Raw genomic sequence first — 15899 nt, forward strand, 5'->3', positions numbered from 1 at the left:
CTCACTATTCTGCTGGTACAGTCACTGTGTACATACATTACATTACTTATCCTGTACTGATCCTGAGTTACATCCTGTATTATACTCCACAGCTGCGCTCACTATTCTGCTGGTACAGTCACTGTGTACATACATTACTTATCCTGTACTGATCCTGAGTTACATCCTGTATTATACTCCAGAGCTGCACTCACTATTCTGCTGGTGCAGTCACTGTGTACATACATTACATTACTTATCCTGTACTGATCCTGAGTTACATCCTGTATTATACTCCAGAGCTGCACTCACTATTCTGCTGGTACAGTCACTGTGTACATACATTACATTACTTATCCTGTATTATACTCCAGAGCTGCACTCACTATTCTGCTGGTGCAGTCACTGTGTACATACATTACATTACTTATCCTGTACTGATCCTGAGTTACATCCTGTATTATACTCCAGAGCTGCACTCACTATTCTGCTGGTACAGTCACTGTGTACATACATTACATTACTTATCCTGTATTATACTCCAGAGCTGCACTCACTATTCTGCTGGTGCAGTCACTGTGTACATACATTACATTACTTATCCTGTACTGATCCTGAGTTACATCCTGTATTATACTCCAGAGCTGCACTCACTATTCTGCTGGTACAGTCACTGTGTACATACATTACATTACTTATCCTGTATTATACTCCAGAGCTGCACTCACTATTCTGCTGGTGCAGTCACTGTGTACATACATTACATTACTTATCCTGTACTGATCCTGAGTTACATCCTGTATTATACTCCAGAGCTGCACTCACTATTCTGCTGGTACAGTCACTGTGTACATACATTACATTACTTATCCTGTATTATACTCCAGAGCTGCACTCACTATTCTGCTGGTGCAGTCACTGTGTACATACATTACATTACTTATCCTGTACTGATCCTGAGTTACATCCGGTATTATACTCCAGAGCTGCGCTCACTATTCTGCTGATGTGGTCACTGTGTACATACATTACATTACTTATCCTGTATTATACTCCAGAGCTGCACTCACTATTCTGCTGGTGCAGTCACTGTGTACATACATTACATTACTTAGCCTGTACTGATCCTGAGTTACATCCGGTATTATACTCCAGAGCTGCACTCACTATTCTGCTGATGTGGTCACTGTGTACATACATTACATCACTTATCCTGTACTGATCCTGAGTTACATCCTGTATTATACTCCAGAGCTGCACTCACTATTCTGCTGGTGCAGTCACTGTGTACATACATTACATTACTTATCCTGTATTATACTCCAGAGCTGCGCTCACTATTCTGCTGGGGCAGTCACTGTGTACATAGATTACATTACTTATCCTGTATTATACTCCACAGCTGCGCTCACTATTCTGCTGGTACAGTCACTGTATACATACATTACATTACTTATCCTGTATTATACTCCAGAGCTGCGCTCACTATTCTGCTGGTACAGTCACTGTGTACATACATTACATCACTTATCCTGTACTGATCCTGAGTTACATCCTGTATTATACACCAGAGCTGCACTCACTATTCTGCTGGTACAGTCACTGTGTACATACATTACATTACTTATCCTGTACTGATCCTGAGTTACATCCTGTATTATACTCCAGAGCTGCGCTCACTATTCTGCTGGTGCAGTCACTGTGTACATACATTACATTACTTATCCTGTACTGATCCTGAGTTACATCCTGTATTATACTCCAGAGCTGCGCTCACTATTCTGCTGGTGCAGTCACTGTGTACATAATTACATTACTTATCCTGTATTATACTCCACAGCTGCGCTCACTATTCTGCTGGTACAGTCACTGTGTACATACATTACATTACTTATCCTGTATTATACTCCAGAGCTGCACTCACTATTCTGCTGGTGCAGTCACTGTGTACATACATTACATTACTTATCCTGTACTGATCCTGAGTTACATCCTGTATTATACTCCACAGCTGCGCTCACTATTCTGCTGGTACAGTCACTGTGTACATACATTACTTATCCTGTACTGATCCTGAGTTACATCCTGTATTATACTCCAGAGCTGCACTCACTATTCTGCTGGTGCAGTCACTGTGTACATACATTACATTACTTATCCTGTACTGATCCTGAGTTACATCCTGTATTATACTCCAGAGCTGCACTCACTATTCTGCTGGTACAGTCACTGTGTACATACATTACATTACTTATCCTGTATTATACTCCAGAGCTGCACTCACTATTCTGCTGGTGCAGTCACTGTGTACATACATTACATTACTTATCCTGTACTGATCCTGAGTTACATCCTGTATTATACTCCAGAGCTGCACTCACTATTCTGCTGGTACAGTCACTGTGTACATACATTACATTACTTATCCTGTATTATACTCCAGAGCTGCACTCACTATTCTGCTGGTACAGTCACTGTGTACATACATTACATTACTTATCCTGTATTATACTCCAGAGCTGCACTCACTATTCTGCTGGTGCAGTCACTGTGTACATACATTACATTACTTATCCTGTACTGATCCTGAGTTACATCCTGTATTATACTCCAGAGCTGCACTCACTATTCTGCTGGTACAGTCACTGTGTACATACATTACATTACTTATCCTGTATTATACTCCAGAGCTGCACTCACTATTCTGCTGGTGCAGTCACTGTGTACATACATTACATTACTTATCCTGTACTGATCCTGAGTTACATCCTGTATTATACTCCAGAGCTGCACTCACTATTCTGCTGGTACAGTCACTGTGTACATACATTACATTACTTATCCTGTATTATACTCCAGAGCTGCACTCACTATTCTGCTGGTGCAGTCACTGTGTACATACATTACATTACTTATCCTGTACTGATCCTGAGTTACATCCTGTATTATACTCCAGAGCTGCACTCACTATTCTGCTGGTACAGTCACTGTGTACATACATTACATTACTTATCCTGTATTATACTCCAGAGCTGCACTCACTATTCTGCTGGTGCAGTCACTGTGTACATACATTACATTACTTATCCTGTACTGATCCTGAGTTACATCCGGTATTATACTCCAGAGCTGCACTCACTATTCTGCTGATGTGGTCACTGTGTACATACATTACATTACTTATCCTGTATTATACTCCAGAGCTGCACTCACTATTCTGCTGGTGCAGTCACTGTGTACATACATTACATTACTTATCCTGTACTGATCCTGAGTTACATCCGGTATTATACTCCAGAGCTGCACTCACTATTCTGCTGATGTGGTCACTGTGTACATACATTACATCACTTATCCTGTACTGATCCTGAGTTACATCCTGTATTATACTCCAGAGCTGCACTCACTATTCTGCTGGTGCAGTCACTGTGTACATACATTACATTACTTATCCTGTATTATACTCCAGAGCTGCGCTCACTATTCTGCTGGGGCAGTCACTGTGTACATAGATTACATTACTTATCCTGTATTATACTCCACAGCTGCGCTCACTATTCTGCTGGTACAGTCACTGTATACATACATTACATTACTTATCCTGTATTATACTCCAGAGCTGCGCTCACTATTCTGCTGGTACAGTCACTGTGTACATACATTACATCATTTATCCTGTACTGATCCTGAGTTACATCCTGTATTATACACCAGAGCTGCACTCACTATTCTGCTGGTACAGTCACTGTGTACATACATTACATTACTTATCCTGTACTGATCCTGAGTTACATCCTGTATTATACTCCAGAGCTGCGCTCACTATTCTGCTGGTGCAGTCACTGTGTACATACATTACATTACTTATCCTGTACTGATCCTGAGTTACATCCTGTATTATACTCCAGAGCTGCGCTCACTATTCTGCTGGTGCAGTCACTGTGTACATAATTACATTACTTATCCTGTATTATACTCCACAGCTGCGCTCACTATTCTGCTGGTACAGTCACTGTGTACATACATTACATTACTTATCCTGTATTATACTCCAGAGCTGCACTCACTATTCTGCTGGTGCAGTCACTGTGTACATACATTACATTACTTATCCTGTACTGATCCTGAGTTACATCCTGTATTATACTCCAGAGGTGCGCTCACTATTCTGCTGGTACAGTCACTGTGTACATACATTACATTACTTATCCTGTACTGATCCTGAGTTACATCCTGTATTATACTCCACAGCTGCGCTCACTATTCTGCTGGTACAGTCACTGTGTACATACATTACTTATCCTGTACTGATCCTGAGTTACATCCTGTATTATACTCCAGAGCTGCACTCACTATTCTGCATGTGCAGTCACTGTGTACATACATTACATTACTTATCCTGTACTGATCCTGAGTTACATCCTGTATTATACTCCAGAGCTGCACTCACTATTCTGCTGGTACAGTCACTGTGTACATACATTACATTACTTATCCTGTATTATACTCCAGAGCTGCACTCACTATTCTGCTGGTGCAGTCACTGTGTACATACATTACATTACTTATCCTGTACTGATCCTGAGTTACATCCTGTATTATACTCCAGAGCTGCACTCACTATTCTGCTGGTACAGTCACTGTGTACATACATTACATTACTTATCCTGTATTATACTCCAGAGCTGCACTCACTATTCTGCTGGTGCAGTCACTGTGTACATACATTACATTACTTATCCTGTACTGATCCTGAGTTACATCCTGTATTATACTCCAGAGCTGCACTCACTATTCTGCTGGTACAGTCACTGTGTACATACATTACATTACTTATCCTGTATTATACTCCAGAGCTGCACTCACTATTCTGCTGGTGCAGTCACTGTGTACATACATTACATTACTTATCCTGTACTGATCCTGAGTTACATCCTGTATTATACTCCAGAGCTGCACTCACTATTCTGCTGGTACAGTCACTGTGTACATACATTACATTACTTATCCTGTATTATACTCCAGAGCTGCACTCACTATTCTGCTGGTGCAGTCACTGTGTACATACATTACATTACTTATCCTGTACTGATCCTGAGTTACATCCGGTATTATACTCCAGAGCTGCACTCACTATTCTGCTGATGCGGTCACTGTGTACATACATTACATTACTTATACTGTACTGATCCTGAGTTACATCCTGTATTATACTCCAGAGCTGCGCTCACTATTCTGAGGGGTGCAGTCACTGTGTACATACATTACATTACTTATCCTGTACTGATCCTGAGTTACATCCTACATTATACTGTGCAGACACTGAACAAGCAGGGAATGAAGCGAGATTTCATCTCTGAAGGATCCAGTAGTCACATTCTCTGCAGCAGTAAGGAGATCAGTGTCAGTCACTTACGCAGTTTTGCCCTCGCTGTCCAGCTTGGTGGCCACCACTCCTTTCTTCCCCAGAAGAGCTGACACTTTGTCCAGTTCTCCATGGTCCACGGCTTGTAGCAGACGCTCGTCATTCTTGTTCCATTCATTAGTCTACGACAGAAGAGTGACAAATTAAGGTTAACACCATCGGTATAACACACATAAGATACACCAGGCTGCGACTACCTGATATCCCATACAAATCCCTAAAACAAAGGGCAGGTCGGTTGTGATGAAGTCCATAGCACAAGTCCTGGGTGGGGGCAGAGACCCCCTGCGCCCAGCCCTACATTACTGGATGTACATAATGCAAGGAAGGCGGCAGAGGATACAGAAGGACCGCTGCTATATGCCGCAGAGTAAGATATGAATACAGACGTGTCCCGCGCCGGTATGTGCTGACCATCAGCTCCAAGGCTATGGCAATGGAGACACAGGCGAGTATCTATTATTTATGAATATCAGTGCACTGCTTGTAGTTGTCTGTATGTAGCGGAGTTGTCAGAGCGACAAATATGTGACAAATTCAGCTCTGCTACATCTGTATGTGTAGGTATGTGTTGTGTATATGTATCCATTGTAGATGACACTGACTGTCTCTAGCACAGTATGTATGTATATTTATGTATTGTGTGAGTATTATTTGCCCATGTTGTCCCAGCTTTATTCTATATGTCGCACCTTATTGCTCCCCCCGCCCATCAGGATGACACACAGCAGACTGCTCTGATCTTGCAGGAATCTGTGCGCTCCTGTACAGATGGGAGATCGTCCCGATGTCCTGACGGATTGTAATAACAAATGGAAAACACCGGCCAAAGTTTCCATGAAAGAAGAGATGGCCATAGTGTCACGTCTTACACTACACATTGTACATGATGTTTGTAAAGAACAGAAGTAAGAACCCAATTTACTATAAGAAGTACATACAAATCTTCAAGACTTCTTCTAGTTATAAAAGTGATTTATATTTAGAGAGAGAAACTTTCTTACCGTAGAACAGTAGAGTGTGTGTATAGTATTGCTATCTGACTATCTAGGCTTCCATAAGTACAGTCATCCTAGCCTCCCTTCCACTCTAATAATCAGACGACTCTGCTGACTGTGACCCAGTCTGCACAACAAAGCTCATAAGTGAGTCACACAAAAGGAGAACAGGAAGTTTAGGCCTACTGTGGCTCTAGCGGCCAGTATGAGAACCGCAAAATTTTTGCCACTATCTATTGACAATGAGATGACTCTGATGACTGTATCCCAGTCTATACAAAAAAGCTGCAGAAAACAGGAAGTGTATTGGCTTATTATAGGTACTTTATTGGCCATTGTGAGAACTGCAACATTTACCCCACTCTCTAATGATAATAAGACGACTCTGCTGACGGTGTCCAAGTCAATAACATAAACCTACACAAAGAAAGATAAAGGGAGTGTCAGCCTATTGTTTTCTTTAGTGACCCATGTGAGAACTGCAAAATTTCTTTCTCTCTCTAACGACGAGATGAATGAGATGGCTCTGTTTCCTTGCTCTTTAATGATAGTGAGGTGACTCTGCTGACTGTGTCAAGTCAATAAGGTAAAGCTACACCAAGAAAGATACAGAAAACAGGAAGTGTATTGGCTTATTATGGGTACTCTATTGGCCATAGTGAGAACTGCAAAATTTACCCCATTCTCTAATGATAATAAAACGACTCTACTGACTGTGTCCAAGTCAATAACGTACACCTACACAAAGAAAGATTCAGGAAGTGTCAGCCTCTTTTCTGCTCTAGTGACCCATGTGAGAACTGCAAAATTTATTTCGCTCTCTAATGACAAGAAGATTAATGAGATGACTCTGTTTCCTTTCACTTTAATGATAGTGAGATGACTCTGCTAACTGTGCATGTCAATAAGGTAAAGCTACACCAAGAAAGATACAGAAAACAGGAAGTGTCAGCCTATTGTGTGCCTGTGTGCCCAGTGTAAGAACTACAAAACTTCTCTTTCTCTCTAATGATAATGATACAACTCTGCTGATTCTGTCCCAGTCTATACAGTAAAGCTATACAAATAAAGCTGCAGAAAACAGGAAGTGTCAGCCTACTGTGTACTTTATAGGACAGTGTAGGAACTGAAAAACGTTCCTCTCTAAAGACGAGATGAATAAGATGACTCTGCTGACCGATTTCCAGTTTATAAAGCAAAGCTATACAAAAAAAGCTAAAGAAAACAGGGAGTGTCAGACTATTTTAGTGACCGGTGTGAGAACTGTGCAAAATTTCCTTCACTCTCTAATGTGATGACTATGTCTCAGTCTGTACAGTAAAGCCAAACATAGCAAAAAAGGACATACAAGCAACACCTAAAACTTCACATCTTCGAATACTTTCCCTTTAAGCACAACTCAATCAGGGTGGAAACTTTTTATAAAAAAAAATAACCAAAACCAGTAGCTCAAAGATGAAACTTCTGGAAACCAGAACAGCTTTACAAACAGCTGTGTGTAAGATGGAGACTTGTACATCTCTATTATCCAGCACCGTCCACGGGACTCGACTTGTGTGGCTTCTGCCAATAAAATTCTAGCAATTTTTTGGTTTGGGAAACTTGTACGCAAACGATTTCCAGGTTTCCTCCTGCAGAAAGTTTATCTGAGGTAAGTTATTAATGACTGAAGCGATTCCAAGGGCCGGGCCGCAGCCGAATTCAGGATGGAAGCAATTATTTACTCAGATCTTTCCGTACATACCTGTGGCAGGGAAGATTTTAGGGCCATGGACCATATTTAGCATTAGCGTGCCAGTCATGAGCGTGAACAATATCACGGGAGTCAATGTAGATGTCTGAGTCTCAAACAGGGTAACCTAGAACCTAGATCCAATGTCGTCTCAGACCCCGGCAGGGTGCAATAAAGGGGGTTGTTATGTTTCTCACAAAACATAGTGCCACACCTGTCAACAGGTTGTGTGCGGTACTACAGCCCATTTCACTTCAATGGAGCTGAGATGTAATACCAGACACAACCTTAGGACAGGTGTGGCGATCTTTTGGAAGGAACCAGCCATATCTCTAATCTTGGTAAACCAAAAGTATGTCAATGATGATGTCTACCTGGATCCCTACTTGGAACCTGTTATGGTGCCCATGGACCCATGGAGAGTCATAGCTAGGCTCTTCTTCATTCGAGACAAAGTTTCAAGATCGCCACCCAAGCCCAATATCTAAATACCCTGGCCATTGATTTAAATGGGAAGCGCGCGTATATGCCGATATACGCGCGCTTCCCATTGAAATCAATGGGCTCTGTTTTGAAGCGCCGCGCTCGGACACGTGTATACGTGTCTAAATGAGCGTCGCTCTTACGCCGTGTGAAGGGGCCCTTCCTCTGCATCCGTTGTATTCAATGGGAGGCAGAGATTGAAGCAGAAGGTGGAAAAAATAAGTGCGCTGCCCGATCTAGCTGTGGATCCTGCTGCTGATTACGCCGCATGGGCCGCGTCTCGAGACTCCCCACTGATTGGGCTGTTTCGGTCGGGCCTAGTCAGTGGCAAAAGCTGATGCTCTGCTTCAGCATCCTACCGTGGGGTGCCAAGGGGGTGGGAGGTAAAGACCAATCTGAGGTGGATGTCCTCTTAAATTTCTCCTTGTTTTCCGAAGTATGAACAGGCTCTAAGACGTACCCACAGTGGAATGAGGTAAGGATGCCCCTTTAGACTATGATTACACTGTGGAATTTGGAGCCAATATTCCGTCTCAGATTCCTCTCCAAATTCCGGCCCTGTCGATCCAAAGCTGCGGCAAAGCGTCCATTGCTGTCCCCTATTGAAAACAATGGGACGCAGATTCCATCAGGAGGAGATTTTGGAACTTGGTAATGTTATGCCATGTGAACCTGGCCATAGCGATGAAGTAGCCCTTTTGTACTTGCTCTATCGGACACTGTAGGTACGTTTGTCCAGGAATTTGTATAACGCAAGGTCAGATCATGTCCCAAGCGACCTGTGCCCCGCTGACCAGTCACCCTTCATGACCAGGACGGTGAGAATCTTGTCTAGTCCTTGCATTGCAGACATTCCTGACACGTACCGGAGGTTTTATCTCACTAGTAAACTCGGCTCACTAATAATTAATACCTAACACACGGAAACACTCGAGACCGGGAGGAGCCACATTCTCTGGCAGAGGTTACCTGCGCTGTAAGTGGTCTGCTAAGATCCCGAAAAAATGTCTGGTGACAGCTGCACCAAGCCTGGCAGGGAGGTCACATACTTATGGCATTAATATATAACCAGGCGAGATGGAAACTTATTACCCCTGGCGGACTGGAATTACTACAGAGCAAACTGGAACATATTATCTGACATTTAAAGGGGTCCTCACTCTCAAGGACTGAATATGGGGATGTCAGTAGGGAGGCTCATGGACTGAGTCACTAGGATGTCCATGAGCCTTCCTGCTGAAACATTATAGAGTAAGAAACTATATTGGACCTAGATCAGTATCTAGTCTGTAAACATGGCTGCTCTTTCTCCCCTCTCCCAGTGGGAAATCTCAGCCTGATCTGAAGTCCCAATAACAACCAGGAGGCAAATAAATTAGAGTTATGAGAAACAACCAAAGTATGTAGGGGAATGGGTGGACTGACGTACTCCAATAGACTGGGGTCACACACTATATCTTCATAGAAAAGGTTCTTTACTGTACGAGCATTCACGCTATGGAATATTTGGACAGTAGAATCACTGGGGTGTCCCTGGGCTTCTCTGCTGTATAAGGTAACAGCAGAGCCATAAAGGGACACTTTATAGAATAGGAACATAGAACTAATCTAGATCAGGGTCTAGTCTGTACTGCTCTTTCTTCCCCTCTCACAGCGAGAAAATCTCAGCATGGTCTTGACATTTCGGAAAACTGTTGTCCAATGTTACATTTTATCACTTATTTTTATGTTTTTTTTTCTATTCTAAAACATGCATAGTCCTTAACATGTAAAAGCTTGAACATCACCGCTCAGCAACGGACAATGTATTATTTTACAGATTTTCGCTCCAGATAAGTGAATGCTGCCATACGTCCTCAGCTGTAATAATAATAGATACTGATGCGGCCTGCACGAGTGCCAGGGGTTGTATCTTCTATCTCCGGCATGTTGCAGTACATGTGGCAATGGTTTTGCAGCTTACGTCTGGAGCCATGAATCATCTGTAACAAATGTGCTATAATGGGTGGGGAAGAGAATGGAGAGGAGTCCCTTGGAGACCCATAACTCACAAGCATGGAGCTCTCTAGTGACAGTCTGGGCTATGAAACATTGTGAGGAGGGATGATTTACGCCAAACATTTCAGTTCAGACACAGGGCACATTTAACATGCTATAAGGTCATACATGGACTCCTACCCTAATGGATCTTACCCTGACATCTTAACAGCCGATCCTTGGTAAAGGGTACAGATACCCCAATAACATTTTATTTAAAGGGCCACCTCCACCATCACCAGAGGACACTACATGTATGAGACGGTAACCCGACCACAATAAGAAAATCATGGCTGGTTATCAGGAGGACACTACATGTATGAGAAGATAACCTGACCACAATAAGGACATCATGGCTGGTTATCAGGAAGACACTACATGTATGAGAAGATAACCTGACCACAATAAGGACATCATGGCTGGTTATCAGGAAGACACTACATGTATGAGAAGATAACCTGACCACAATAAGGACATCATGGCTGGTTATCAGAAGGACACTACATGTATGAGAAGATAACCTGACCACAATAAGGACATCATGGCTGGTTATCAGGAGGACACTACATGTATGAGAAGATAACCTGACCACAATAAGGACATCATGGCTGGTTATCAGGAGGACACTACATGTATGAGGAGATAACCCCCACCACAATAAGGACTTCATGGCTGGTTATCAGGAGGACACTACATGTATGAGAAGGTAACCTGACCACAATAAGGGCATCATGGCTGGTTATCAGGAGGACACTACATGTATGAGAAGGTAACCTGACCACAATAAGGACATCATGGCTGGTTATCAGGAGGACACTACATGTATGAGAAGGTAACCTGACCACAATAAGGGCATCATGACTGGTTATCAGGAGGACACTACATGTATGAGAAGATAACCTGACCACAATAAGGACATCATGGCTGGTTATCAGGAGGACACTACATGTATGAGAAGGTAACCTGACCACAATAAGGGCATCATGACTGGTTATCAGGAGGACACTACATGTATGAGAAGATAACCTGACCACAATAAGGACATCATGGCTGGTTATCAGGAGGACACTACATGTATGAGAAGGTAACCTGACCACAATAAGGACATCATGGCTGGTTATCAGGAGGATACTACATGTATGAGAAGATAATCTGACCACAATAAGGACATCATTGTGGTTATCAGGAGGGGACACTACATGTATGAGAAGATAACCTGACCACAATAAGGACATCATGGCTGGTAATCAGGAGGACACTACATGTATGAGAAGATAACCCGACCACAATAAGGACATCATGGCTGGTTATCAGGAGGACACTACATGTATGAGAAGATAACCTGACCACAATAAGGAAATCATGGCTGGTAATCAGGAGGACACTACATGTATGAGAAGATAACCCGACCACAATAAGGACATCATGGCTGGTTATCAGGAGGACACTACATGTATGAGAAGGTAACCTGACCACAATAAGGACATCATGGCTGGTTATCAGGAGGGGACCCTATATGTATGAGAAGATAACCTGACCACAATAAGGACATCATGGCTGGTTATCAGGAGGACACTACATGTATGAGAAGATAACCCGACCACAATAAGGACATCATGGCTGGTTATCAGGAGGACACTACATGTATGAGAAGATAACCTGACCACAATAAGGACATCATGGCTGGTTATCAGGAGGACACTACATGTATGAGAAGGTAACCTGACCACAATAAGGACATCATGGCTGGTTATCAGGAGGACACTACATGTATGAGAACAGATGTCACCACTAAGATGGTTACAGAATATCTTCAGAGCTCTGCAAAACTTTTGATTATTTATATTTGCAAAAATCTTAAATTTTTAATTGCCTTCAAATTTAAATGTGGGTATTTTCATGGAAAACCCCTTTAAGGTTAAGGCCCCACTTTGCAGAAACGCAATTTTTTCATTACATATTATTGCAGTTTTTTTGAGCCAAAGCCAAGATTGGCTACAAAAGGAATGGGAAATATAAGTTCTTATCCTTCTCCCTTCTGCTCAATCCTCTCCTGGTTTGGGCTCAAAAAAACGCTGCAAAATCTGCAACAAAAAAGTTGCATTTTCGCAACGTGGGGCCTTAGCCTTAGAGAAATGCAGAATCTGTAAAGATCTTAAAAAGATATTTTTTATGGGTATGGCCGCCTTAAAGGGATGCAATACATCATTTAGCACCTAGTACTTTTTAATGTCAATCATGAGAGTCTCAGTAGATCCAGATGAACCCTAGAGGCTGCCCTTAGTGCACAATGCAACTTCTTAAAGGGTTTACATAATGGAAGCCGTGGTTTAACTTTTGGCCCCGCGTTACATCCTAGACATCTCATGAGGGTTGGGGTCATGACACAAGTTTGGCCGGCCCATTTCCTGCAGATGATTTCTGTTACAGAGCCTCATATATGTACTTGACATTTCCCGAGTTTGGAAATCTCCCCGATTTGTCTCATTGTCCATGTGCTGACCCAAACCCCTTCCCCTGGACCGATGAAGCCAAATAAGGCGAACAATGAAGAGGTGTAGACGGCAATGTTTGGTATGTAGGAAACCCAAATCGATACAAGTATGTTTTATGGAACAGATGACTCAGGCATATGGCCGAGATCCATTAAGATCCTGATTGTTGTAATGCTGAAATCTGATGTAATGTATCGTAGTCCCGGGAGGATGAATGGTCTGGATGGAGCTGACATACACAGACTCCAGTGTAGACCATCTGGCACGCCATTAAAAGAGAGGAGCGTCACAGCAAACAAACAGCCCAGTATTCAAGACGTATCGGGGAAGTATCCTTACATGACTTCATGTTGTCAATAAACCATTGTGTCTGCAAGTCAAGGGTTGAAAAGGAATTTATGCAAAACCAGACTGTGGACCGACTGACTGCAGCATGTACGCAAGACTGTGCACTGGCCGACTGTAGCATTTACACTACACCGTGCATTGACCGATGGTAAAATTTACACTTGGCTGTGCACTGACCGACTGTAGCATTTACACTATACCGTACACTGACTGTAGCATTTACACTAGACTGTGCATGGACCGACTGTAGCATTTACACTACACCGTACACTGACTGTAGCATTTACACTAGACTGTGCATTGACCGACTGTAGCATTTACACTACACCGTACACTGACTGTAGCATTTACACTAGACTGTGCATTGACCGACTGTAGCATTTACACTAGACTGTGCCCTGACCGATTGTAGCATTTACACTACACCATGCACCGACCGACTGTAGCATTTACACTACACCGTGCATTTACCGACTGTAGCATTTACACTACACCGTGCATTGACCGACTGTAGCATTTAAACTACACCGTGCATTGACCGATGGTAGAATTTACACTTGGCTGTGCACTGACCGACTGTAGCATTTACACTATAGTGTACACTGAAAGACAGTAGCATTTACACTACACTGTGCACTGACCAACTGTAGCATTTATACTACACCGTGCCCTGACTGACTGTAGCATTTACACTACACCATGCACTTTGCGACTGTATCATTTACACTAGACTGTGCGCTGACCGACTGTAGCATTTACACTACACCGTGCACCGACCGACTGTAGCATTTACACTAGACTGTGCACTAAGCGACTGTAGCATTTATACTACACCGTACACTGACCAACTGTAGCATTTACACTAGACTGTCCACTGACTGACTGTAGCATTTACACTAGACTTTGCACTGACCGACTGTAGCATTTATACTACCCTGTGCATTGACCGACTATAGCATTTACACTACATCGTGCACTGACTGACTGTAGCATTTACACTAGACTGTGCCCTGATCGACTGTAGCAGTTACACTAGACTGTGCACTAAGCGACTGTAGCATTTATACTACACCGTGCACTGACCGACTGTAGCATTTACGCTATAGTGTACACTGAAAGACAGTAGCATTTACACTAGACTGTGCACTGACCGACTGTAGCATTTATACTACCCTGGGCATTGACCGACCATAGCATTTACACTACACCGTGCACTGACTGTAGCATTTACACTACACCGTGCACTGACTGACCACAGTGTCATATTATTGTCCATCTGGAGCCCATTCATCTCAATGCCTGATAATTCCAGGGTAATCTTTCTACTCTAATGCATTAGTTGTTTGTCCTCTATAATCTTTTTATTCCTGTTGTAACGGATCTCATTATTCCTGGCGACAACTTTCTGGATGAGCTTGGGTTGGGTTTGCCACATCCAAAACTAAACATCAAAGCTGCAGTGTAAAGCATGAGGGATATATGCAGCGGACATCTGGTCCTCTGGTCAGGCAGGGGATGGATGTTACACTTGTATTAGACAATGCAGACATTTCTATACACCAGTGCAGGGTAATATATGGTGAGTGGGCTATTAGTAGGGTGGAGGGCTCGTCTAGTAGGGAGTTTCTATCCTGTGGTGTATAGGATATCCTCTCGGAGGAGCGAGCCGTGCTGGAGACAATGCACACACTTCCTGAGCTCTCACAGACTTGGCCGCTCTCTCCACTTTCCTTCTTCACACTTAGAAACGCAGAGTATTCTGGATTAATAGGGAATTGCACAAATAACAATCCCATATACATCTACAATAGAGGTGTCTATAGGGGGCGCATCGCTGGGAACATGGGATAAAAGGAAAAGACATCAGATCAATTCTAAATATAGTTACTGAAATTCAATATTTCCGAAATACTCCCAAATCCTCTTCTCTCTGATGATTTCCCCAGCCCTGCGGCAGCTACACCCTCCGTAATAACCGCCGAGCATCGCAAAACTACAAGGACTGACATGCCAGAGTATAAGAGGGGTGGTCATGGGAGGCGACCCCAAAATAATCTGATTAACATCCAACCTAAACTGTGTAGTGTCCACTTCTATCTATCTATGTATCTATCTATCTATCTATCTATCTATCTATCTATCTATCTATCTATCAATCATCATATCTATCTATCTATCTATCTATCTATCTATCTATCTATCTCCTATCTATCTATCTCCGATCTATCTATCTATCTATCTATCTATCTATCTATTTCCTATCTATCTATCTATCTATCTATCTATCTATCTCCGATCTATCTATCTATCTATCTATCTATCTATCTATCTATCAATCATCATATCTATCTATCATCATATCTATCTATCTATCTATCTATCTATCAATCATCATATCTATC

At 42.6% G+C, this 15899-nt stretch overlaps 1 protein-coding gene across 2 annotated transcripts in view; it reads right to left on the reverse strand.

Annotated features, from left to right (window-relative positions):
• Positions 1–15899, reverse strand: part of RAI14 (retinoic acid induced 14) — a 99204-nt gene that overhangs the window by 36353 nt on the left and 46952 nt on the right. For both annotated transcript variants that reach the window (XM_075267956.1, XM_075267946.1), the window contains exon 3: positions 5396–5526. In XM_075267956.1, coding sequence (XP_075124057.1) covers positions 5396–5526 — 131 coding nt within the window. The remainder of the gene's footprint in view (positions 1–5395; positions 5527–15899) is intronic.

This window comes from Leptodactylus fuscus, chromosome 1, assembly GCF_031893055.1.
Source record: "Leptodactylus fuscus isolate aLepFus1 chromosome 1, aLepFus1.hap2, whole genome shotgun sequence".
Taxonomy (NCBI): Eukaryota; Metazoa; Chordata; class Amphibia; order Anura; family Leptodactylidae; genus Leptodactylus; species Leptodactylus fuscus.